General features: G+C 40.4%; 1 protein-coding gene across 1 annotated transcript in view; it reads right to left on the bottom strand.

Moving 5' to 3' along the window:
• ascc3 (activating signal cointegrator 1 complex subunit 3) overlaps positions 1-26,076 on the bottom strand; it is a 293,488-nt gene that overhangs the window by 144,253 nt on the left and 123,159 nt on the right. The window contains exon 13 of the mRNA XM_084052068.1: positions 11,841-12,005. Within this exon, the coding sequence (XP_083908194.1) occupies positions 11,841-12,005 (165 nt within the window). The remainder of the gene's footprint in view (positions 1-11,840; positions 12,006-26,076) is intronic.

The following is a 26,076-nucleotide window of genomic DNA, read 5'->3' on the forward strand; positions in this document are numbered from 1 at the left end:
TCTTTTCTGCCTCCATATTTTATTGATGGGGACGACTCATCTTTTTATTTCCAGAGGCAACAATCTTGCTTACAGCGCAGCAATCAATAATTCAGCAAATAAATGAATAAAAATGTCTTAAGCCATTAAGACCTGGGACGCATCAGTGTCATTTTTTGATTTGAGATTAAAAAAAGCATTATTTTACACTTTGGGCTATTCAAAAATAGCAGATCTACAAGCTCATAGCGCGGCACCGAGTGCCGCGCTACGAGCTTGTAGATCTGCTATTTTTGAAAAATCGAGAAAATGTGTGCAAATCTGTGAATATATATATATATCTATATATTTAAAGCGAACATTTGTAACTCAAAACGTTGCTTCTGTTGCTTCTTTGGTCCCTGGAACAAAATATTTTCAGATGGGGGTCCGCGGCCAAATACGTATAATTTTTTAGAACATTTAGAAGGCTTCAGGTCTTAATGGGTTAATAAGAGGAATCCCTTCAAATGTGTAGTTTTTTTTACCTGCACTATGCAAACACATGCGCATACTGTATACACATTGAAACAAAAAACACACACGACTACAGCCATGTTAATGCCTCATTTCTGCTCCGTTGAACAGCAGAAGCTCACAAGGCGACTAGGACTGTCACAATAATGACATTTTAGTTGACAATTAATTGTGATAAATGCTGTTGGCATTGAACAAGTAAATATTTAGCCTTTTAAAGGGTTGGTTCAGATTTTTGGACTTAAAGCTGTAGGAAATACTTGCCATTAATGTATTGGTTGCAACGGTATTAATTGATTGCCCGAGTCCCGCCTTGGTCAGAGTTCTGGTCCGGTTCTGATGGATATTAAGTAGTTCCGGTGATTTTGTGGGGGCCACTCATTTAAAATACCTTTTTTTGCACCTTGTTTTGAGAGAGTATGCTGCAGCAGCGCAGTGATTCTGGACACAAAACATAGTACTATGTGACAGACGGGTCAAAGTTGAACGAAACCTGCGCTATATGGTAGAAATAGGTCAACAATACAAATGACGTAAGTTTTTTAGATTTTTTTTTTTTTTATGAGTGGCCCCAACAAATCACCGGAACTACTTAACTCACTTCACTGCCTGAATTATTGCTGGCCGCGTTTGCCCACTGCCAGAGATTTTTCATTGAAAAAAAATAAGTATTCAGGAGCCGAGATACAGAATGTTTAAGTTTTAAGTTAACAAGGAAGTGGATGTGAGTCTAGATCGTCGAAAAATCATATCTCCTTGGTCTTTGGGTCAAAATTATAAAAAACAAAAAAAATTACGTTTTTTACGGTTCTTGGCAGAATTGGTAATTGGAAATAATTACGTTTTTTACGTTTTTGGCAGGGAATGAGTTAATATAATCATATTTATATATATATAATGAATCATATTACCAGTACCAATAATCAAAATAAATAATGTACTATGAGCAAAACAGGCCATAGACTTTACATGTTTGTATGCTGTCTGTATGCAAACAGTGAGCTCCAAATGCAATTCTCGGACGCTTATCGTTGCTGTCTGGCAGAAACCTCTTATCGAAAGTAGCAGCTACAAGCTCAAAACGAGCTTGTAGATCTGCTCCTTTTGCCGTTTTTGAATCAGAGTCCTGAAAAGTATCATTTTTTGACATAATGACGTTTCCACCCGACAGAGACGTTACACTTAATTGCGCGGTGGTGTCTAACACCAAACGTAGCAGATCTAAGTTTTTTCATCCTGCCGTTTTCATACAGATGAACGGAACCATTCTAAATACCGTGCAAAGCATAGCTATTAGCATTTAGCGATTATCAATTATTACATAATCGCCTGATCACAATTGTGACAGGGCTATCGCAACATTGTAAGCTTGCCCAGGTTGGCTATTTTCGGCACTAGACGAAGTATGACTCGGGCTTAACCCATTGAGACCTGAAGCGGATTCTACATGTCTCCTAAATCTCAACAGTTTTGTGAAAAACCTATGTTTCTATATCAGTGGTGCTCAATCTTTTTCATGTCAAGGACCCCCAAAATGATATGTATTTGGCCGCCGACCCCCATCAAAATATTTTGTTCCAGGGACCCCCATGAAGCAAAGATTTGAGTTCAAAATGTTCGCTTTAAAGATATTTATATTCAAAGATTTTCACACATTTTCACGAATTTTCAAAAATAGCAGATCTACAAGCTCGTAGCGCGGCACTCGGTGCCGCGCTATGAGCTTGTATATCTGCTATTTTTGAATAGCCAAAGTGTAAAATAATGCTTTCTTAGCTCAAATCTAAAAATGACACAGTTCCAGGTCTCAATGGGTTAAGGTTCCCCAAAACAACCCATATTTTAAATCTCGCTGGCTGTTATGGCAAGAAGAAAAAAAAGAGAATACTGAAGATTTGGTCTGACAAGGAAAAATGTAGTTTGGAAGACAGCAGCTCTCCATATGTCAAGAAGAATCCTGGCAAAGACAGACACCGATGCAAAGTGAATGTTCAGTGCAGCGATGTAAAAGTTTGAGTCCGTAAAAAAAAAAAATCTGCAGACCATTGTGGGAAATGTGACTGTGGCTCTACCAGAAAAAGAAATCAGTCGGATGTCTGTGGAAAAAGAACCCCCATTTGGATGTGTGTGTGTGTGTGCACTGCAGTAAAGAGCAAGAATTCACACACTAGTTTGTGTCTAATGATCGCTATATGATTTTTGTATGCTAAGTATTCAGGGAGATAGATCACACATGCGCCGACTTTAACCCATTAAAACCCGGGAAAGCATATGTGTCGTTTTAGATTTTAGCCATATTTAATGCTTTGGCTATTCAAAAATAGCAGATCATGCGAGCTCATGAGCTTGTAAATCTGATATTGTTGCCGGAATTGGCGGAAATCTTTGAATACATATATATTTTTAACTAAAATATTTTCGGTTTCTGGGGGTCCCTGGAACAACATATTTTGAGATGGGGGGGTCGGCGGCCAAATACATATAATGTTGGCGGTCCTTGACATGAAAAAGTTTGAGCACCACTGATAAATAGCAACATACGTTTTTCGGAAAACTGTTACGATTGAGAAGACATTCTTAGAATCGGGCGTCAGGTCTTGATGGGTTAACCAAACTGTTAACGAGAAAACGCGATACTCAACGTTCATCATGTCGATGGAAGTAGTCGTCTGAAGATTGGATGCTTTGCGCATCTGAAAACAGCTCGTATAATGTTTACGTTTAACCCATTAAGACCTGGAACTGTGTCATTTTTAGATTTTAGCTAAAAAGCATTATTTTACACTTTGGGCTATTCAAAAATAGCAGATATACAAGCTCATAGCGCGGCACCGAGTGCCGCGCTACGAGCTTGTAGATCTGCTATTTTTGAAAAATCGAGAAATTCTGTGCAAATTAATATTTTTATATTCTTTTAAAGCGAACATTTTGAACTCAAATCCTTGCTTCTGGGGGTCCCTGGAACAAAATATTTTGATGGGGGTCCGCGGCCAAATGCATATAATTTTGGGGGTCCTTGACATGAACAAGATTGAGCACCACTGATATAGAAACATACGTTTTTCAGAATACTGTTGAGATTAAGGAGACATGTAGAATCGGCTTCAGGTCTCAATGGGTTAATGAGCTTTCTTTTTCACCCTCGCATGAAACTATCAATACATCAATAGAAAGGAAACCATCAGTGATACATATAGAGTTCTCACCAGCAGTGGTACAGTATGTACTAATTATGAAAGCTGAGAGAGAAAGGCAGACAGACAGGCACAGAATCCATAGGCGGTTGACTCTCGAGAGGCCATTATTTGACTTGATTGATTCAACATGGTGTCGCTATTTTGGGCAACAAAAAACCCCCCACACATTTTAAAAAATAGCCTACATTATCTACAAGCTTCACTAAACGTTGAGAGCTTGAAAATCGGCTATTTTATTTTTTATATGGCATAATAAGTGGCTAAATAAAACACAATTCAGTTCATGGGCAGTATTTCTATTCACTTTTATAATTATGCTAAATGTTCTTTTAATATATAAAAGTTTTATATATAATTCATTCACTTTTTGGATCTATTAAAAAGTTATTTGTTTGCTTATTGTGGTTTAATCTGCATAGATACTGTACACACTGTAATGGTTTAGCCTGGACACCCTGTAGTTGGTATCGTCCGTAACGTAGCGTGGTATTCAATGAATGGCATTCCTGAGAGCCGGTGTATAAAACATTTCAAGAAATAAAGCCTACAGATGTTGTACCTCGTCGTACAGCACAACTCATCCTTCTACAATAGTATTACACGACACTTATAAGTTAATGAACTTTACAAAAAAACTCTTCAAATGCAATAACAAAAGTTTAAGCAAGGGATAATGCATGGGGAGGCAGTCATTATTGAAATTTAAAGCCCTGAAGGGCTTTAAATTTCAATAATGACTGCCTCCCCATGCATTATCCCGCTTATTACACGGCTACTTAATAAATACATAAATAAATTTACCCAAAAGTAACAACAAAACGAAGTATTTCCTTGCTTACGGCAATGAAAGTATTCCATAAGTAGCCTATTGGGCTGGGCGGAGTTTGCCTCGGAAAACAAATGACAAAATAGAAAAAACTCGCCCCAAAACACACTCGCCCCCCATTCTATATACTGCCGATTTGCCTGTAATACCGCCGGATTTGCCCCGGGGCGACTGTGTTTTGGGGCGAGCGTTTTGGTATTTCCCCCGTAGCCACGATAAACAAGGAAGTGCAGTGGATCAAATAGAATCACTTTTCGGTCATTGCATCGTCTATTTCTCACTTCAAATGTTTTCAAAAACATTCTTGAGAGCAACGTTTAGTTGTAAATGACATTGGTTGTTTGTTTACATGGCTGTCATGTTGGATAAAGCATAAAACAAAGCAGCGGAGGTTGATATGAGCAGGTGTTCTGAGTCTCTTATTACACAGCGGTCCGTTATTGAGCTCAGCGGTCATTATCGAGAAATAATGACCGATGACTGACCAATCAGAATCGAGCATTCAACCAAGCCGTGTAATAAATGTGAATAACAACGTTTTGGTCTGTTAACGACCTTCATCAGATGATCTTTTAGGGTTATATTTCAGACTTATTTTCAAGATGTTGCACTTTTGGGCAAAGTATCTTTCAAAACATTAGTAATCTGTGGTTTTAGGTCTCTCCAAGATCGGGATCGGACCCAAAAAATCTGGCATCGGTCGAGCTCTAATTCAGTCCCGGAGAACACCGTGTGCAAAGCATCCAGTCAGCGGTAAAAAAGAATCAGTTAAACCTGCAGATAAATAGGCTGTGAACCGAGTAAACAGCGGTCACATGTAGAGGCTGCTTTTCAATTACCCAGCAGTTAACCTCGCCGTGAGGTCCGCCGTCACCGCGCGGCGCGGAAAGCCCAGCAGTTTCCCTCTAGTCTGAGCATCCTTGGCTCTTCACAACCCCTCTGTCTGTCTCTCTGGACTTCAGCGTTTTTCTCCTCCACCGGCACGGCTTCCTTTTAAATCCCACTTTAACCCATTCAATCCGGGAACGCATCTGTGACGTTTTCAGATTTCAAAAAATATTTCAAAAATAGCAGATATACAATTGTAAATTGTATTGTAAATCTTGCTATTTTTATAAAAATGGTGTGCGCATTTTTATATACTGTATATATATATATATATATGTTTTTAAAGCGAACATTTTTAACTCAACTCTTTGCTTCTGGGGATTCTACAAATGTCTTCTAAAACAGTTTTTTTTTTTACACAACTTATGTTGCTATAATATCAGTGGTTCTCAAACTTTTGAGGACCCCCAAAATGATATGTATTTGGCAGCCAAAATATCAGGGAATAATCAGCGACCCCTCAGAAGCAAATATTGGAGTTAAAAATGTTCACTTTAAAAATATATATGTATTCAAAGATTTGCACAAATAAAAAACAAAACAAAACAAAAAACAGATCTACAAGCTCATAGTGCGGCACTCATGCCGCGCTATGAGCTTGTAGATCTGCTATTTTTGAATAGCCCAAAGCAATCTACAATGACAGAGATGCGTTCCCGGATTGAATGGGTTAGTGCGTTTACCCTTGGACTTTAACTCTAGCTAAGAAATGTATTATCCAGCTCATTGTGTGGCTCTACTTAATGTATACAGTGTGTCTGTATACAAACACTACTTACTGTACACAGTGGTACAGTGTGTATACTGTATGTCTGTATACAAACAGGCTCCAAATGCAATTGTCCGTATTCTCCATATTCTAATTCTTTGTGTTTTCTTTGTAAATCAACTCCCTACTTGATCATACTACAGCGTCACAAAAAAGCATCAAAAGTAGCCGATCTACAAGCTCGAACCGCGGCGCGAAGCGACGCGGTTCGAGCTTGTAGATCTGCTACTTTTGATATGTTTGAATTTGAATCCTGAAAAGTAACAGTTTTGGACATACGAGGTTTCCACCCGACAGAGACGTTACACTCAGTTGCGCGGCGGGGGTGTCTAACCCCCAAAAATTGCAGATCTACAAAATCACACGTTGTGAGTTTTGTATATAGGCCTATCGGCTATTTTTTGGGTGTCAGACACAATGCACAACCCGTGTATAAATCAGGGGGCTTTACGCATCTGTTTAAGGCCAGCGTTGAGCGGTGAGCGATGATGAAAATAAATAAATAAAACAGCTCCTTTATAATGTCGCCTCAGGGTGGACCTGAGAAATTTTCCACTGTGTGCGTCTCTGTCTCTCTCTCTCTCCGTTTATCAATTTCCTCGGTGGGATTGACACCTGACGGCGGCTCATCGAGATGAAACACAGAATATGGGATGCGGGACACCGCCGCAGCGCCGTCTCCCCTTCTCCCCCCCCCCACCCTGCCGCCTGTTCTACATTTGCATAATCACTCTAATATCCCAAACGTCCAGGCTGATTCCGGCACGGGGGACCTGCCACTCATCATCAAGGGAAATCAGCCTGGCAGACAAGACACCGGCATCGGTGCGTATGCATGGCCCACAGCCGAGACAGAGGCTGATAATCCTGGCAGGACCTGGCTGGCAGAGACATTCCACTCACGATGGCAAAGTGTGCAAACTCAGCTACACAGCTATATTAACCCGTTAAGACCTGAGGCGATTCTTAAAAATGTTTTCTAAATCCTAACAGTTTTCTGAAAAAACGTGTGTTTCTATATCAGTGGTGCTCAAACTTTTTCATGTCAAGGACCCCCAAAATGATATGTATTTGGCCGCCGACCCCCATCTCAAAATATTTTCGCTTTAACAATATATATTCAAGATTTGCACACATTTTCGAGATTTTTCAAAAATAGCAGATCTACAAGCTCGTAGCGCGACACTCAGTGCCGCGCTACGAGCTTGTATATCTGCTATTTTTGAAAAGCCAAAGTGTAAAATAATGCTTTTTAGCTCAAATCTAAAAATGACACAGATGCGTTCCCGGTTTCAATGGGTTAATGTGTTCAGAGCACCACAATGTAAGCTAATTCTGCTGGTGCGTGGGGAATAAATTTGTGCACGATACAGAGGGCTAGCAAAAGTAACATTGAGCAGATTATCCCAAAACATATGGTCCGATTTTGTTGTACAAAAGGAATAAGTTACAAAAAAAGCTTCTTAAACGATAGTCGGAGTTGTTCCGATAACAATACCGGAAAAGCTGCCGATACTGCCTAAAACGCTGGTATCGGTATCGACGAGTATGCCCGTCTATATGCCATTCCCATACCACATGTGTTTTTCACATGATGATGTCATTTACAGTAATCAATTATGTTGTATTTTGAATGCTAATTCAGTTGATGTTGCAGTAATGTTTTATATATTTACATTGTTGCATTTATTCCTAGATCAGTGGTTCTCAAACCTTTTCATTTCAAGGACCCCCATAACTCTGAGAGTGTACAAATGGAACCAAATGGACCCGTACACTGTCAGAGTTACAGACCTGTAAGGGTCCATCAGGAACCCCCCTCAAGGACCCCCTCAGATCGGTAATCGGTATCAACTGATATGCAAGTTATGGGTATCTCAATCGGTATCAGTTAGGGATGTCCGATTTTATCGGCCTCCCGATATTATCGGCCGATATTAGCATAAAAATTGATATCGGGAAAATATCGGTATCGGTTTTTGAAAAAAACTTTTTTTTTTTTTTTTTGCTTTATAAATAAGTTACAGGAGTTCTTACTGTATATGGTGTGTGTGATATGAAATTTGAGCTTACCCTAATCACAATAATCCCTGCATATATCGGTATCGGTTGATATCGGTATCGGTAATTAAGAGTTGGACAATATCGGTATATCGGTTATCGGTAAAAAAGCCAATATCGGACAACCCTAGTATCAGTACATCTCTACTAAATGACAGTATTTCTCGTACTGTGTATATCATTCAAAAGTGGTTTTAGATTCAAGCTCATCCATTTTTTAAACACATAATAATACCTCACATGACAATGATTACAGTTGGAAGAAGTTTTCTCAAAATGAACAGGGAATAGGGATATTAATAGTAATACCTTCCTGTGGTTATATAAACAAGAGGAGATAAGAGAGCAACTGACACCAACCCTGTTGTTCCAACCAGTGACAATCTCAACACCAACAACAACAAATAGAAGTGGAGAAAAGGGTTAAGAGAGGAGGGCGGCAAATGCAACACCTCCGTGTGTTGTTGGAGAACAGCAGAAATTGTCTGCTCATGAACGTGTTAGACCCCTTTTGCACTGGCATGAAATGTCTGTAATTTACTGGTCCTGTACATATCAATATGGGTGTGCCCGAGCCCACCCATTGTCAAAAAAAAAACTGGCACGTACTGTAACACAACATACAGTACAAGCAATACTGTATGTTCTTGCACATTAGGCCTGTCACAATTATTTGAGATAATCAATATTTTTTTGCATAATCGCCATAGTCGCCAAAACGAAGGGGAAAAAATGCAGAAATAGTTGATCTACAAGCTTACAACGCGTCACTTTGTGATGCGTTGTAAGCTTGTAGATCAGCTATTTCTGCAATTTTTTTAATTACAGATGTCAGTATTTTTATTTATTTTTGTACATTGACGTTATTTGTCATATCTGCCCTAGGCAACTTTTGATTACGAAGCCTAAAAGGCAAAAATAAATGTAATTTGCTTTCATATATTCCAAAAACACAATGAAATCCGTTAATCACAATTATGTGTATGACAATTAATCGTCAATGTAAATGATGTAATCGGGACAGCCCTAGTATACATGTACAGTATTATTTTCATAGTTTTACTTTGTACTTTTACTTCTGTGCAGTGCTTGTAGAAAAAGCATGCATTAGTCAGCAACATTTTCTACCATAGAGATGGTGTACGTTTGACTGCAACGTTTTGATTTGACCCTAAACACTGCACCGCTCTCATCTAAAGGTGACAGCTTGGAAGAAAGGCTAATAAGGCCAGAGTAGTATGTGATTATGCTCCTATAATCTACAAAATGCTTAAGTACCTTTCAAAAGAAAAGCCTCTAAAAGAGACTCGGTAGGTGTTCCAAATGGCCAGTGTTGCTGGAGGAAACTGATTAACAGAGGCCAGTCGGTCCATTCGGTTTGCTTTAGTCTTTAAAATTAAAGACACGCACTTTCTCATAATTGTAATTTCTGAAATATGAAATCCGCGTGGTTACAACAGTCGAAGGAAGTGTGGGTAAGTCAAAAGGGATTAACCCATTAAGACCGGGAAGGCATCTGTGTGTCATTTTTAGATTTATTTGGCGATTCAAAGATAGCAGATATGCAAGCTCATAGCGCGGCACTGAGTGCCACAGTTTTCATTTGAAAAAAACGTATGTTGCTACTGTATAATATCAGTGGTTCTCAAACTTTTTCATGTCAAGGACCCCCAAAATGATACGTATTTGGCCGCGGACCCCCATCTCAAAACATGTTGTTCCAGGGACCCCCCAGGGGCAAAGATTTGAGTGAAGATGTTCACTTTAAAAAAATATATATATATTCAAAGATTTGCACACATATTTTTCAACATGTTCCAAAAATAGCAGATCTGCTATTTTTTTAATAGCCAAAGAACTCTTAAAATGTCACAGATGCGTTCCTGGGTTGAATGTGTTATGGAAGTTGAGGAGAAAGAGCCGCAACTCCAGCACTCATATTCTGGGGGGGGGGGGCATTAGCAGAATATTGGCGATCTGTGAGCTTGCAGATCGGCTATTAAGTCTGTGACGTGTTGTGAGCTAGGAGAGCGACTATTTCCGGCTGACGTTCCCTCCCAGAATAGGGATGCAAGGGTTCAAGTGGTTAATGTAAAAATAAAAACAATAAAGCACCTATCACACAAATATTTGCCCCCCCCCCCCGTAGTATCTCTGAGGACTCCCTTGGCCTAGGGGTCCCGGACCCCCTTGTTGAAGACCCCTGGTCTTAGAGGGTTTATGTGGTTAAGGCCTCTACAGACCAAGCTGTCTTGTCCAGTCTTGTGTCTGGAGATCAGGTCGGGTGACACCAGGTGAACGTCTCATGTTATAAGATGCTCCAAACACACACTATGACCCGGCTGTGGTATTGAACCCTGAACACTCTATTCTAACCACAAGGCCACTGGAGCTGCACTACGGGCCAAAAACACACTGCACACAGACTACAGCTGACAATCTAATGTGATGGCACTGTTCTGTACCTGCGTGAGAGGAAATACATCTCCTACCTATGGGCAAATACGTTAAAAGCATCCCTGGAGGCAAATATGCCATTCCTATGGAATGTATGGAATGCATGTTCAAACAGAAATGTATTCAAAACATTGTTTTGATGCTCGTGTCAACCTTAGGAAGTATTACGTTTTTTTTTTTTACTAAGACATGTTAATAACATTCCATTCAGAACTGGCAGCAGGAGCCATATCAACCACTACAAATAGAAGAGTGTCTGTCATCTTACCAATCGGGACATTCATTTGCCAGTAATCAGTGTGTGTCATAAAATAATTGCTTCCTTGAAGTGCCGGTGTTTCGGTAACAAGTGATCTCTCCCTCCCCCTCCCTCTCTCTCTCTCAGTAGTTAACATAATGTTAGCATGTGTTTTTTTATTATTATTATATTTACGACAAGCTGGAAATATTCAGAGAAATTCCAAGTTGAAAATGTTTTGATACATATTTATTTGGAGAACGAGAGCTTTGTTTAACTACAGCATATCTGCTCCTATACCTGCTGATCATGTCAGATAACTGAGGGACAGACCTGTGTGATGGTCCTGGCCACCAGGCTCTGAGCTACAGCAGTAGTTCTCAAACCTTTCCGTGCCAAGGACCCCCAAAATGATACGTATTTGTCCACGGACCCCCATCTGAGAATGTTTTGTGGCAGGGAGTCAGGGACCCCCAGAAGAGAAAATGTGTGTTTAAAAAAAGAATAACCTAAAAAACATTTTCAATATTTTTAAAACATAATGTCAAAAACAGCAGATCTACAAGCTCGCAGCGCGGCACAAAGTGACGTGCTGCAAGTTTGTAGATCTGCTGTTTTTGAATAGCCAACATATGGATAAAGTGGTTAAAATAATTATGAAGCAGATAATGGAATCCGTATTGAGCCTTTTTATTTTATTGGTTGCTTTAAAAAGCTTTTCTGTACCCTGCTATATGCATTTAATGCTGAAAACTGCTATGGAAAAACCCAATAAACAAAGTTTAAAAAAAATAATAATAATAATTATGATGCTATATTAACTACTCTTGCTGGGGACCCCCTGGAACCCCCTCAAGGACCCCACTTTGAGAACCAATAGTAGCTACAGTACACTGAGGGGGACAGTACCTGTCTGATGGTCCTGGCCACCAGGCTCTCCAGAACGGGTCCTCTGTCCTCGTGGAGCAGGTGCACTTCGTCCAGGATGAGCAGGCGCACGATCTGGGTCAGGCCCACGTCTCCCACGCTCTTCCTGGTGACCACGTCCCACTTCTCGGGCGTGGTCACCAACATCTGGATAGAGAACAAGAGCACAAAACACACGGCGTGTCAAACAAAGACAGGCAGTTATGTATGCAGACAGACAGGCACGTGGGAGACAGACAGAATGATATAGTTTGCTGTCGGGGCAGACACCTTCTATCTCCATATTCTAACTTTGTGTTTTTTCGTCAGTGATGGAAAAAAGTACTCGCATGTTTTACTTAAGTAAAAGTATCAATACGGCAATGTAGAAATACTCTGTTACAAGTAGAAGAAGTCCCGTATTCAAAATGTACTTGAGTAAAAGTACAAATAGTATATGTAAACTAAATATATTTAAAGTACCAAAAGTAAAAGTCGGCAGAAAGTCCCATTTCACCATTTCAAATCTCTTGAAAATAGACGATCTACAAGCTCACAATGTGTTACATGATCACATCGTAACACATTGTGAGCTTGTAGATATGCTATTTTCAAATGGCAAAATATATAAATATACGGCTGAAGTGGTTAATGTGTTTTGTAATAATAATCCAAATCTACAAAGTAAGTAGTAACTTATGTTTTCATAATTGTAGTTGAGTAAAAGTACAATATTTTTCTTCTGAGATGTAGTGGAGTAGAAGTAAAAGTATTGAAAATTGTAGTTACTGAAGAAAGTAAAAATACCTCAAGATTGTAGTTAAAGTACAGTACTTAAGTACTGTACAAGTACTTAGGTACTTTACTACAGCGTCACACAAAAGCGTCGAAAGTAGCAGATCTACAAGCTCAAAACGTGGGACACAAGTGATACAGATCTGAAAGACACTTATTGGCAGGCAGGCATATTTCCGCAGCCCTAATAATAAAGCAGCAAAACAAAGCATACAGCATGTGGACAAATGGCCGTCACTATAGTCACAGTGACAGACGGAACGCGGCGGAGTTAGCAGCTGGAGCAGAACACGGAAATAATCATTAAGAGTCTGTCAATCAACTGATGAGTCTCATTTAATCCATTAAGACCGGGAACACATCTGTGTCATTTTAAGATTTCTTTGGGTATGCCGCCCTATGAGCTTGTATATCTCTGTAGATCTGCAATTTTTTGAAAAAATATTGAAAATGTGTGCAAATCTTTATTTTATATATTTTTAAACACAACATTTTTAACTAAAATCTTTGCTTCTGGGGGATTCTACAAATGTCTTCTAAATCCTAACAGTTTTTTGTTTTTAAAATTATGTTGCTATAATCAGTGGTGCTCAAACTTTTGTCATGTCAAGGACCCCCCAAATAATATGTATTTGTCCGCAGACCCCGTCTCAAAATATGTTGTTCCAGGGACCCCCAGAAGCAAAGATTTGAGTTATATATATATATATATATATATATATATATATATATATATATATATATATATATATATATATATATATATATATATATATATATATATTGCACACATTTTCAATCTTTTTTTTTCCTCAAAAATAGCAGATATACAAACTGCTATGAGCTTGTATATCTACTTTTTTTGAATAGCCAAAGAAATCTAAAATGACAAAAACGTGTTCCCGGATTGAGTGGGTTAATGCTCAGCTACAATGTGGCACCGGGGCATAAAGAGATCGTCCAATATACACTGTGGGTAAATCTAAGGAAACAGAATGACCAGGTACTCTCAGAGAAAAATAAAAGTGGTATTATGGATCCAGTGGGATGCGACCGCGAAGAAATAAACAGATGATCCGGGCCACTCAAAAGTTTAAAAAAAAAGAGAAAACAAACTTTATCGTTTAAAACGACGCCAACGTGTTTCGACCTACACAGGTCTTCATCGGGGCGGAATGATAAACACGTGAGAAAAGCCTTTAACAAAACGCTAAATGCACGTGGGCGCAAAGCAATTAATAGAGTGCAATTACACGTGAACCATCAATCAATCATCGTATAGGAGGTTGCACGAGAGTGCATGACAACAAGGTAAATTAAAATAGGTACATCTAACTTCAACAGAATATTCTGACATGAACCCCCCCCCCCCCCCTCCCCTCTCTCTCTCTCTCAATGTAAATGTCAATGTTATGTTTTGTAAGATTTGTGATCATTATCACTGAAGATGGCTTATTCCATCAAAACCATCAGATCTAAACATAACAACGTATACTGTATGATGAATTATATAGAATTGTATGCTGTGTCCTGTTGTTGTGTTGTGTCGTGCTAAGGCAGAGAGTGCCAGAGCACAAGTCATTTCATTGTACTAATAGTACTAGTACAATGCTTTCAGAAATACTCTCTGAGAAAAAATCTGCTCAGTTTTCAGAGTGCTATTTCGGTAACGTCACCGAGTTCAGTTGATTTACCAACGGTCGGTAAACACTAACACACCTCTCATGTGGAGGGTGTCATGTGTTGTTGTTGCTTCGTGCCTCCATGCCTGCCGTCTCAGTGCTTCCATGGATTAAAGCAAAAAAAAACAAAAAAAAAACGACTCACGACTGAAATACAGCATGTTGTTAGGCCAATTACGTCCTAATCTGCTATTTGTGAAACAGCAGCAAAAAGGAGCGCCCCTGCCCCCCCCCCCCCCCCCTCCCGCACACTGGCTCTGTGTTTCATAACCAAGTGACATACTGTATGTAAAATAATTATAATGTTTTGGTAGCCATACAGCCAGCCAGTTGAAGAAATAGCAGATTGAGGCTTTAACCTTCGCTCTTATGAAATAGCCGAGATCATTTAGGGTTTTTTTATGGAAGATTGAACATGTGTAAGTCGTGTATTCTGTCGCCAGTTTGACCACTTCAAATACTCTTTAATCTTAAAATAACGAATGCCTGAAAATAGGCAAGCTTACAAGCTTGCGACGCGCTGTAAGCTTGTAGATCGCCTATTTTTGGTGAGTGACACGCTTCTGACTTCTATGGGATCGAAATGACTGAGATCAGAGGTGGCGATTGAGGACTTTAATTCATGTGCTTCCTATACCTCCCTACTGCATCGGGTGTCGGATAATCATTTACGTTTAGCAGACGCTCATTATCCAGAGCGACTTACATTAACCCATTGAGACCTGAAGCCGCATCTAAAAAAATCTAAATTCTAACAGTTTTTTGGAAAAACATATTTAAAAGTATTTTTCAAGATTTTTCAAAAATAGCAGATCTACAAGCTCGTAGCGCGGCACTCGGTGCCGCGCTACGAGCTTGTATATCTGCTATTTTTGAATAGCCAAAGACATCTAAAGTGACACAGATGCGTTCCAGGTATCAATGGGTTAAGCAAAGTAATCACGTTCATCAAAAGCAGAGAGACAGTGAAGTGCCTCGGTAAACTAGGGATCGCAGGTAAGCCAGGAACCTAGCATCAGTCTACTCTAAAGTAATAAACGGTCAAAAGAATAATCTATACATTGAAACTATAGGATACTGGGTAATCAATGAACCTATCAGCTGTTTAAATAACATTGCTAAATTACATTTTAACATTGTGGTCAATAAAAAAAACTTTAACTTTCGAACCTCAGGGTGTATTTCCCAACTAGCTATATGACAAAGTTGAACTGAACGCAATTAGATGGTAATACCAGTAATTCAAATAAACACAACTTTTTTCAGAATAGCACTAAAAGCCCACTTGTGAAGCAAATTGCTTGAATGCTCGGACATAAAAAACCTCCCGTGAACAACTAAATAATGAATTAAAACAATGCTCATAGCATTCCCTTTTCAACCGTTATAGAATGGCGCGCGGAAAAAAAAAAAACATTTGCTTCGGAAGGAAGCAAATAAAACTCCAAACTGTTGTGTGGAAAAAATGTGCGAAGTCATGGCAGGGTGAATAGTTTTTTTTTTTTCCTAGCTACAGTAACAGTTTGTCTCTTCAGACTTCAATCGCCGCTGTGCCATCTGCAGGAAGCTCTCAGCAGTATATGGATCCTAGTAATGAAGAGCCCAGTGCCCGGGCTGGGAGGAGGTGGGAGGAGGAGGTGGGAGGCAGCAGGCCCACCTCCTCCTCCTCCGCTCAGCCCTGCTCATTTCAAATGCACCGACTTGGGCCAAACGGAATCAATGCCGCCAGGGTGATTACCGACTGCGGTTAACGCATTGAGACCTGAAGCCGATTCTACATGTCTCCTAAATCTCAACAGTTTTCTGAAAAACGTTCGTTTCTATATCAGTGGTGCTCAATCTTTTTCATGTCAAGGACCCCCAGAATTATATGTATTTGGCCGCGGACCCCCATCAAAATATTTTGTTCCAGGGACCCCCCAGAAGCAAAGATTTGAGTTAAAAATGTTCGCTTTAAAAATATATATATTCAAAGATTTGCACACATTTTCATAATTTTTCAAAAATAGCAGATCTACAAGCTCGTAGCGCGGCACTCGGTGCCGCGCTATGAGCTTGTAGATCTGCTATTTTTGAATAGCCCAAAGTGTAAAATAATGTTTTTTTAGGTCAAATCTAAAAATGACACAGTTCCAGGTCTTAATGGGTTAACGCAGGAAAAACACACATCATCTTTGCTGGCCGATGTCGGCCCCCTCAGCCAGATGTCTGTCGAAAGAAATGTATCCCTCTGCCTGAGTCAATCCAACAGAAGTCCATTTCTTAGTGTCCAAATTGACTGAGTGGGTTAGGCTACCGGTTATGTTATCGCATTTGTACGAGCTATAACGATTTGTACAAAACAAACAGTCTGCGTGTACCTTAGCCATTAGCTTTCACCACAAGCCACTGACTTCGATAATGTCACTTTATTTTTCAGTTTTAACTTCCCTTAACCCATTTAAACCGTGGTTACACGCATCTGTGTAACCACTTTAACCATTATTTTATACTTTGGCTATTCTAAAATAGCAGACAAACAAGCTCATTGAGCTTCTAGATCTGCTATTTTTGAAAAATCGTGAAATTGTGTGAAAATATTTGAATATATATATATATTTTTTTTTTAAATCGAACATTTGCTTCTGGGGGGGTCCCTGGAACAAAACTGATATAAGAGCAACATACGTTTTTTCAAAAAAACTGTTAAGATTTAAAAGACATTTGTAGAATCCCCCAGAAGCAAAAATTTGAGTTAAAAATGTGTTAAAAATAATTAAAAAAAAGATAGCAGATCTACAAGCTCAAGTAAAGATTTGCACAAATGTTCATGATTTTTCAAAAAAGAATGCAGATATACAAGCTCATAGCGCGGCACTCGGTGCCGCGCTATGAGCTTGTATATCTGCTATTTTTTTTAAAGCCAAAGTATAAGACAATGGTTAAAGTGCGTTCCCCGGTCTTAAAGGATTAAACGCCTCATATTCACCTGCATAAACACTTTTCTCACCTCTATCCAGTTTCAATAAACCCGTTCCCTTTTAAAGGGTTGCTTAGAGGCCATTATTCTGCTGCAATTACGCTCTGTTTCTCTTTCATTGAAAAATACAACAATGCATAATTAATGGCGTGTGAGTTGTTTGCCAACCTGTCTGGGAGTGTGGAAATTCCTATTAAACACTTTCTGTAAAAGCAGTTCATTAAATCCTCTCTAGTTTGCATTTAAATCAATCTAGCCCAGCCATTAGAGACTGGCGCACTCACAGAAAGGAAGCTTCTGCTCCTAATTGGACCTGCTGCTTAATCTAAATGGAAGCCCTGGCAAACGGCAGCGCGGGCCAAAGTGCTTTCTTAAACCATTCAGACCTGAAGCCGATTCTACATGTCTCCTAAATCCCAACAGTTTTCTGAAAAACGTATGTTTCTATATCAGTGGTGCTCAATCTTTTTCATGTCAAGGACCCCCAAAATTATATGTATTTGGCCGCAGACCCCCATCAAAATATTTTGTTCCAGGGACCCCCCAGAAGCAAAGATTTGAGTTAAAAATGTTCGCTTTAAAAAAATATATATTCAAAGATTTGCACGATTTTTCAAAATAGCAGATCTACAAGCTCGTAGCGCGGCACTCGGTGCCGCGCTATGAGCTTGTAGATCTGCTATTTTTGAATAGCCCAAAGTGTAAAATAATGTTTTTTAGCTCAAATCTAAAAATGAGACAGTTCCAGGTCTTAATGGGTTAATTACCTCAACAAAAAACACACAAAGAGGCGCATGGAGAGAAAAAAAAACACGCCATTGTTTGCCTCAATCGCGCTGTTTAGCCGACAGTATTTATTTATCTATTACAGGCAAAATTGAAATCAATCTTTTTTGGATCTATGTGCTTGATGCTGAAATAGCCATTTTCTAGCAGCACCCGTACTGCTCATGTTGGCCATGCGTGACACAAGCAAAACGATGGTGGGAATAAAGGCGTAACTATGCTAGAATGCAATATCTGATGATCGTTGCAATAACTGCCAGAAACTGTTAGTCCTGTGGAATTAGTTCTTTGCTCCGACACGAGAACACACACGATCTGAGGCGAGCTGACTTTTGCTGGGAAACAGAGGGAGGTGTATTACAAATAATGTTTGCTAACAACGGAGATTAAGTGCCGTGAAGTTTGACATGAAATGATGTAGCCCTGTATGCTAACGGGAGGATGCGTTTCCCTGGTGTTTCGCCCAGGCGGACAGGGTTTTTTGGAGGTTAGATTTAGGCATTATTTCTGTGAGGTTAAGGTTAGGCATAGTGTTGTGTGAGGGTAGGGTTGGGGCTAGGTTTAGGCATAGTTTTAGTGGCGTTACATGTTAGGGTTTGAGCGCAAACATGGCGAAACACCAAGGAAAGAGGGCGTCACCTATGCTAACGATGAAAGTGTAAAAAATTGTCCGTTACTCTGTGTTCCGAGTGGGAGTGGCTGGTGAGGGGCCCATAAATCATTGGTTCTCAAAGTGGGGTCCGGGGACCCCAGGATTCCTTGAGGGATTTCCAGGGTGTCCCCTTCTAAATGATAGATAGTTAGGAACCAAATGGACCCTTATGGGTCCGTAACTCTGAGTGTACAAATGGAACCAAATGGACCCTAACGGGTCCATTTGGTTCCATTTGTACACTCTCAGAGTTAAATGAACATTGATTTTACAATATAAATTGGGATCCCAGAGATAGAAATGCCATTAAATGGGGGTCCGTAGCCCTAATGCATGTCATCCTTGAAATTAAAATGGTTGAAAATCACTGATAGAGCTGAGAAAATCTTATGGGGGTCCTTGGCATATCTTTTCAAATGGGGGTCCGCGGGCTAAGTAATAAGCGTTCATTTGGGGGTCCTTGACATGAAAAAGTTTGAGAACCACTGCCGTAGGGGTCCATTTAGTTCCGTTTGTACACTCTCAGAGCCACCTATAGGAATCGGAACGTTAAGAGGGAATCGTTCAAATCAAATTAAAGGACCCCAACCCTTGTGCAAAACACTTAACCCTATAACTGCTCCCAATGAACAGGTTGGTGACTTGTGTGGTTTCCTTTGCCTTCTGCCTGTCTGTGTGTGAATGTATGTCTGTGAATGGGTTTATTCTAACCCACATCCACATTCTAATTCTCTTTGGGGAGAAAGGCGCTATAGAAATGCATATATACAGATGTGCCACTTCAAAACTTCACACGTTACTGTTCTTTCCCTGAAAGTGGCCTGAAAATGCATTTTTTCCTCCCTGTTCTGACCTTAAAAACGCACTGTTTTGCCCCTGAAAAGAAGTTGTCACTACACACCCCCGTTTTTCCCTTCAACAGACATCCATATACATGAGAACAAAAGAATGTGTGTTGAAGAAGGTGTCAGACTCATTGTGAGGCGAAAGGTGATTTGAAGAGGTCCTTGACCAGTTGCTCAAATTAATTAGCATCATAAAAGCAGTGATCATCAAAATAATTCAGCATTTTAAAAGCCCTTCTTTGTCCCTCTTATTGCCCTGGGAATCCCCTGAAAATGTACTGTCTTGGTGATGGCAGGACATTTGAAGTTTTGAAATGGCACATCTGTACCATTTATCCCACGGCTAGTGGCAGCTTTTTTCTCCTCCACACATGCAGCGTTTTTACCTACTAATTACTAATGCAGTTATCTGTCCACCCTCCGTAGCTATTTATCCTCCAGACTGCTTCTTCTTAAGTCCACCCAAACATCTCTCTCTCTCTCTCTCTCTCTCTCTGTCGGTCTGAGAGTCTCTCTCTCTCTCTCTCTCGGCTCATCTCTTTAGTTTTGCTCTGAAGACCACTTAACCCATTAGATCCAGGAACGCATAGCCTATACAAGCTCATAGCACGGCGCCGAGTGCCGCGCTATGAGCTTGTAGATCTGCTATTTTTTGATAAATTGTGAACATTTTGGCAACTCTTTAAATATATACGTTTTTTAAAGCGAACAACGGAGATTAAGTGCCGTGAAGTTTGACATGAAATGATGTAGCCCTGTATGCTAACGGGAGGATGCGTTTCCCTGGTGTTTCGCCCAGGCGGACAGGGTTTTTTTGAGGTTAGGTTTAGGCATTATTTCTGTGAGGTTAAGGTTAGGCATAGTGTTGTGTGAGGGTAGGGTTGGGGCTAGGTTTAGGCATAGTTTTAGTGGCGTTACATGTTAGGGTTTGAGCGCAAACATGGCGAAACACCAAGGAAAGAGGGCGTCACCTATGCTAACGATGAAAGTGTAAAAAATTGTCCGTTACTCTGTGTTCCGAGTGGGAGTGGCTGGTGAGGGGCCCATAAATCATTGGTTCTCAAAGTGGGGTCCGGGGACCCCAGGATTCCTTGAGGGATTTCCAGGGTGTCCCCTTCTAAATGATAGATAGTTAGGAACCAAATGGACCCTTATGGGTCCGTAACTCTGAGTGTACAAATGGAACCAAATGGACCCTAACGGGTCCATTTGGTTCCATTTGTACACTCTCAGAGTTAAATGAACATTGATTTTACAATATAAATTGGGATCCCAGAGATAGAAATGCCATTAAATGGGGGTCCGTAGCCCTAATGCATGTCATCCTTGAAATTAAAATGGTTGAAAATCACTGATAGAGCTGAGAAAATCTTATGGGGGTCCTTGGCATATCTTTTCAAATGGGGGTCCGCGGGCTAAGTAATAAGCGTTCATTTGGGGGTCCTTGACATGAAAAAGTTTGAGAACCACTGCCGTAGGGGTCCATTTAGTTCCGTTTGTACACTCTCAGAGCCACCTATAGGAATCGGAACGTTAAGAGGGAATCGTTCAAATCAAATTAAAGGACCCCAACCCTTGTGCAAAACACTTAACCCTATAACTGCTCCCAATGAACAGGTTGGTGACTTGTGTGGTTTCCTTTGCCTTCTGCCTGTCTGTGTGTGAATGTATGTCTGTGAATGGGTTTATTCTAACCCACATCCACATTCTAATTCTCTTTGGGGAGAAAGGCGCTATAGAAATGCATATATACAGATGTGCCACTTCAAAACTTCACACGTTACTGTTCTTTCCCTGAAAGTGGCCTGAAAATGCATTTTTTCCTCCCTGTTCTGACCTTAAAAACGCACTGTTTTGCCCCTGAAAAGAAGTTGTCACTACACACCCCCGTTTTTCCCTTCAACAGACATCCATATACATGAGAACAAAAGAATGTGTGTTGAAGAAGGTGTCAGACTCATTGTGAGGCGAAAGGTGATTTGAAGAGGTCCTTGACCAGTTGCTCAAATTAATTAGCATCATAAAAGCAGTGATCATCAAAATAATTCAGCATTTTAAAAGCCCTTCTTTGTCCCTCTTATTGCCCTGGGAATCCCCCGAAAATGTACTGTCTTGGTGATGGCAGGACATTTGAAGTTTTGAAATGGCACATCTGTACCATTTATCCCACGGCTAGTGGCAGCTTTTTTCTCCTCCACACATGCAGCGTTTTTACCTACTAATTACTAATGCAGTTATCTGTCCACCCTCCGTAGCTATTTATCCTCCAGACTGCTTCTTCTTCAGTCCACCCAAACATCTCTCTCTCTCTCTCTCTCTCTCTCTGTCGGTCTGAGAGTCTCTCTCTCTCTCTCTCTCGGCTCATCTCTTTAGTTTTGCTCTGAAGACCACTTAACCCATTAGATCCAGGAACGCATAGCCTATACAAGCTCATAGCACGGCGCCGAGTGCCGCGCTATGAGCTTGTAGATCTGCTATTTTTTTGATAAATTGTGAACATTTTGGCAAATCTTTAAATATATACGTTTTTTAAAGCGAACATTTTTAACTCAAAACGTTGCTTCTGGGGGAGATTCTACAAATGTCTTCTGAATCCTAACAGTTTTTCTTTTTTTGTTTAACTTATGTTGTAATAATATCAGCGGTTCTCAAACTTTTTCATGTCAAGGACCCCCCCAGAATGATGTGTATTTGTCCGGGGACCCCCCCATCTCAAAATATGTTGTTCCATGAACCCCCCAGAAGCAAAGATTTGAGTTAAAAATGTGTATATATATATATATATATATATATATATATATTCAAAGATTTGCACACATTTTCACACTTTCTTTTTCAAAAATAGCAGATCTTTGGCTATTTTGAATAGCCAAAGAAATCTGAAAATGACAGAGATGCGTTCCCGGTCTTAATGGGTTAAAACCTCTATGTGATGGTTCTGTCTGTCCAATCCGTCCGTCTGTGATACACCCCCCCCCCCCCCCCCCCCCCCCCACACTCCCCTCCTGTGTCATTAACCCATTAAGACCTGGAACGCATCTACTGTATGTCACTTTGGCTATTTTTGAAAAATCGAGAACATTTTTTTTATATATTTTTTTCCGATTTTTTTTTAGGATTTAGATTTTTTTAGACGCGGCCTCAGGTCTTAATGGGTTAAAGCCCATCTTCTCTTTCCGGTCACAGTGGGAACGAGGGGGACCTATGAGAGTGTGTGTGTTGAGAGAGAGAGATGCCAGCGATGCCAGCCTACCCGCCCGCACGCTGGCATCGACATGCCAGGAACCCTCTCTCCAAGTCCCCTACTCTGCTGTTTCCATGGCAACTAGAGTGGCCACAGCGAGAGGGAGGGAGGGAGGGAGGGAGGGAGGTGTGGGAGGAGGAGGAGGAGGAGGGGGAGGGCGGTGGCAGGGGGGGGTACATGTCGGATGAGGGAGAGTTATTCGCTGTTTTCCGATACGTGAACGAAGACTAATGGCTCGTCAAGGCAAACCGACGCGACGCACGGAAGCCTCCGCGATGCCCCGGTGCGTCCGCGCAGTGTACATGTTGGTGTGTGTGTGTGTGTGTGTGTGTGTGTGTGTGTGTGTGTGTGTTGCCAAAAAAAAAAGAAGGCCCAAAAAGCCCAGTCTGCCAGGATTTTGCGATGTCACAGAATCTGTATCTCCAGTATGATCGATCCCCTGATGGTTGCTAATCACAGAGGAAAAAAATCACACCCAGTGTGAAGAGAGTGGTGCCTTTGAAGGTGTAACTGGTTGCATCCTTGTGTTGCAATCAGCAACAATATGTTGTCACGTGACACGTGACAACATATTGTCACGTGTCACGTCAGGCTTGACCAATCAGCCGTGCTCAAACATACGGACGGACGGACATACGGACACACGGACAAAGTCAAATGTAGGAGTGGTTGGCACCACTCAAAAAAAAAAAAACTCAATCGCTAATATTTTAACCAGGAAGTGAATGGAGCAGTAAATCTTTGGATCGGGTTATCTCCTGGTTCTGTGTGGAAAAACAGGAAAAAAATGAAACCACTTTTATATATATAGGCTATTCGAACATTTTAGTACTTTTACTTTTGGTACTTTAAGTATATGTTGATGCCAATACGTTTGTACTTTTACTCAAGTAACATTTTGAAAACGGGACATTTACTTAGTAACAGAGTATTTCTACATTGCAGTATTCATACTTTTACTTAAGTAGAAAATGTGAGTACTTTTTTCCACCACTGATACACGCACGCACGCACGCACGCACGCACACACACACACACACACACACACACACACACACACACACACACACACACACACACACACACACACACACACACACACACACACACACACATGTATAATCTACGGTATCTATCTATAAATGACGTTATTGTGGTCTAGCTGTAGTAGTAGTTGCTGTGAACCGTGCCTCTGGCCCGGCCTCTATAAGAAGCTGCGTCCCTTAACCCCTGGACTGTTTAAAAGTATACGCTGAACTTTAGCTTCTCCAGGTGCGTACACGTCTCTCCGATAAGGGGAAGTTCTTCTGCGAACTTCCCAATAACTTCCGCGGAGAGAGGAATGAGCACTTCGTCTTGTTATCAGGTTTCCGTTTCCCAGCATTTCTCTCTCTCTCTCTCTCTCTCACACTCTCCCCATCCAAACCCCACTCGTTCTCCTACAACATTCTGTCAGAGCGTATGATCCTCTCGTTCAACTGCTGCATGCATTAACGCATTAAGACCCGGAACGCATCCTGTGTCGTTTTTTTAGATTTCTTTGAGCTATACAAAAAATAGCAGATCTACAAGCTCATAGCGCGGCACCGAGTGCCGCGCTATGAGCTTGTATATCTGCTATTTTTGAACGATAATAATTTAATTATTAAAATAATAGTTTTAGATATGTTTTTGAATTGTGAAAATGTGTGCAAATCTTTGACTATATATATATATATATATACACATTTACAGATATCTTTGCGTCTGGGGGTCCCTGGAACAAAATATTTTGAGATGGGGGGGGGGTCACGGACAAATACATATCATTGTGGGGGCCCTTGACATGAAAAGAGTTTGAGAACCGCTGATATTACCGTAACATATTTTTTTCTTTTTTTTAGAAGACATTTGTAGAATCCCAAGAAGCAAAGGTTTGAGTTGCAAATATTTGCTTTAAAAAAATATATATATATTCAAAGACATTTTCATTTTTTTTCAAAAAATAGCAGATATACAAGCTCATAGCGCGGCACTCGGTGCCGCGCTATGAGCTTGTATATCTGCTATTTGAATAGCCAAAGACATCTTAAAATGACACAGATGTGTTCCCGGTCTCAATGGATTAATGTCGCCTCAACCACGGGTTCTAGTGCAGTTTAAATTCCAAAAAATGTAAAAAACCCGCCGCCCACCACATCCAGTCTCATACTACTGTAGTTTGTTAGTTATATAAATTAGCCCACTCATGTCTCTCTCTCTCTCTCTCTACTAATAAGAGCTGGGATCCAGTGATTCATCGGTGAGATTTCCCTATAGGAGCTGATTACACAGGGCCAGTAGCAGGGTCAGCCCCCCAACTAGCAGTCCTTTACACTTGACTGGGTCCAGACAGGCTTCGGCATGGGAGTTGAGGAGAGACCTCAGCTCTGTGCCAATCTGAGTGGGCTGCCTTTCCCTCACAGTAGCTACATTAACCCATTAAGACCGGGAACGCAGCGCGTGTGTCATTTTTAGATTTTTTTTCCCCCCCGCTATGAGCTTGTAGATCTGCGTTTTTTTTTTTTTTAATCGTGAACATTTTTTTGCAAATCTTCGAATATATATTTTTTGAAATTAACATTTTTAACTCAAATCTTTGTTTCTTTCAGGGGGGTCCCTGGAACACGATATTTTGAGATATGGGTCCTCTACCAAATACATATCATTTTGGGGGTCCTTGACGTGGAAAAGTTGGGGCACCACTGATATAGCAACTAGGGGTGGGACGATATGGGTATCTCACGATACGATATCTGTGGCGATAATAGGCCCTCGATAACAATAATATCAAGATATTCGATATATTGCGATATCATGATATATTGCATGAAATTTCACCAACAATATATCACGATAGTCCTCGTATTCAATTCATAAACACATAAAATAGCACCAAACAGTTCAAAATCATCATCACACAAATACAGAGTCGGAAAAAAAACATATCACAAAAAAAAAAGAAAAAAATTGAATTTTTCGGCAGTATATCGATTATTTATCGCGGGAGAAAGTATCGCGATATATCACGATATCGATATATCGTCCCACCCCTAATAGCGACATACAGTTAGGACTTAGAAAAACATTTTAGATATGTATTTGGCCGCGGACCCCCATCTAACACTCTGTGCCGCACTATGAGCTTGTATATCTGCTATTTTTTGGAACAGCCTAAGAAATCTAAACATGACACGGATGCGTTCCTGGTCTTAATGGATTAACTTTCAACAGAAAAATACCACACAAAAAAATGTG

This window comes from Gymnoscopelus microlampas (assembly GCF_963454915.1).
Source record: "Gymnoscopelus microlampas genome assembly, chromosome: 3".
NCBI classification, from domain to species: Eukaryota; Metazoa; Chordata; class Actinopteri; order Myctophiformes; family Myctophidae; genus Gymnoscopelus; species Gymnoscopelus microlampas.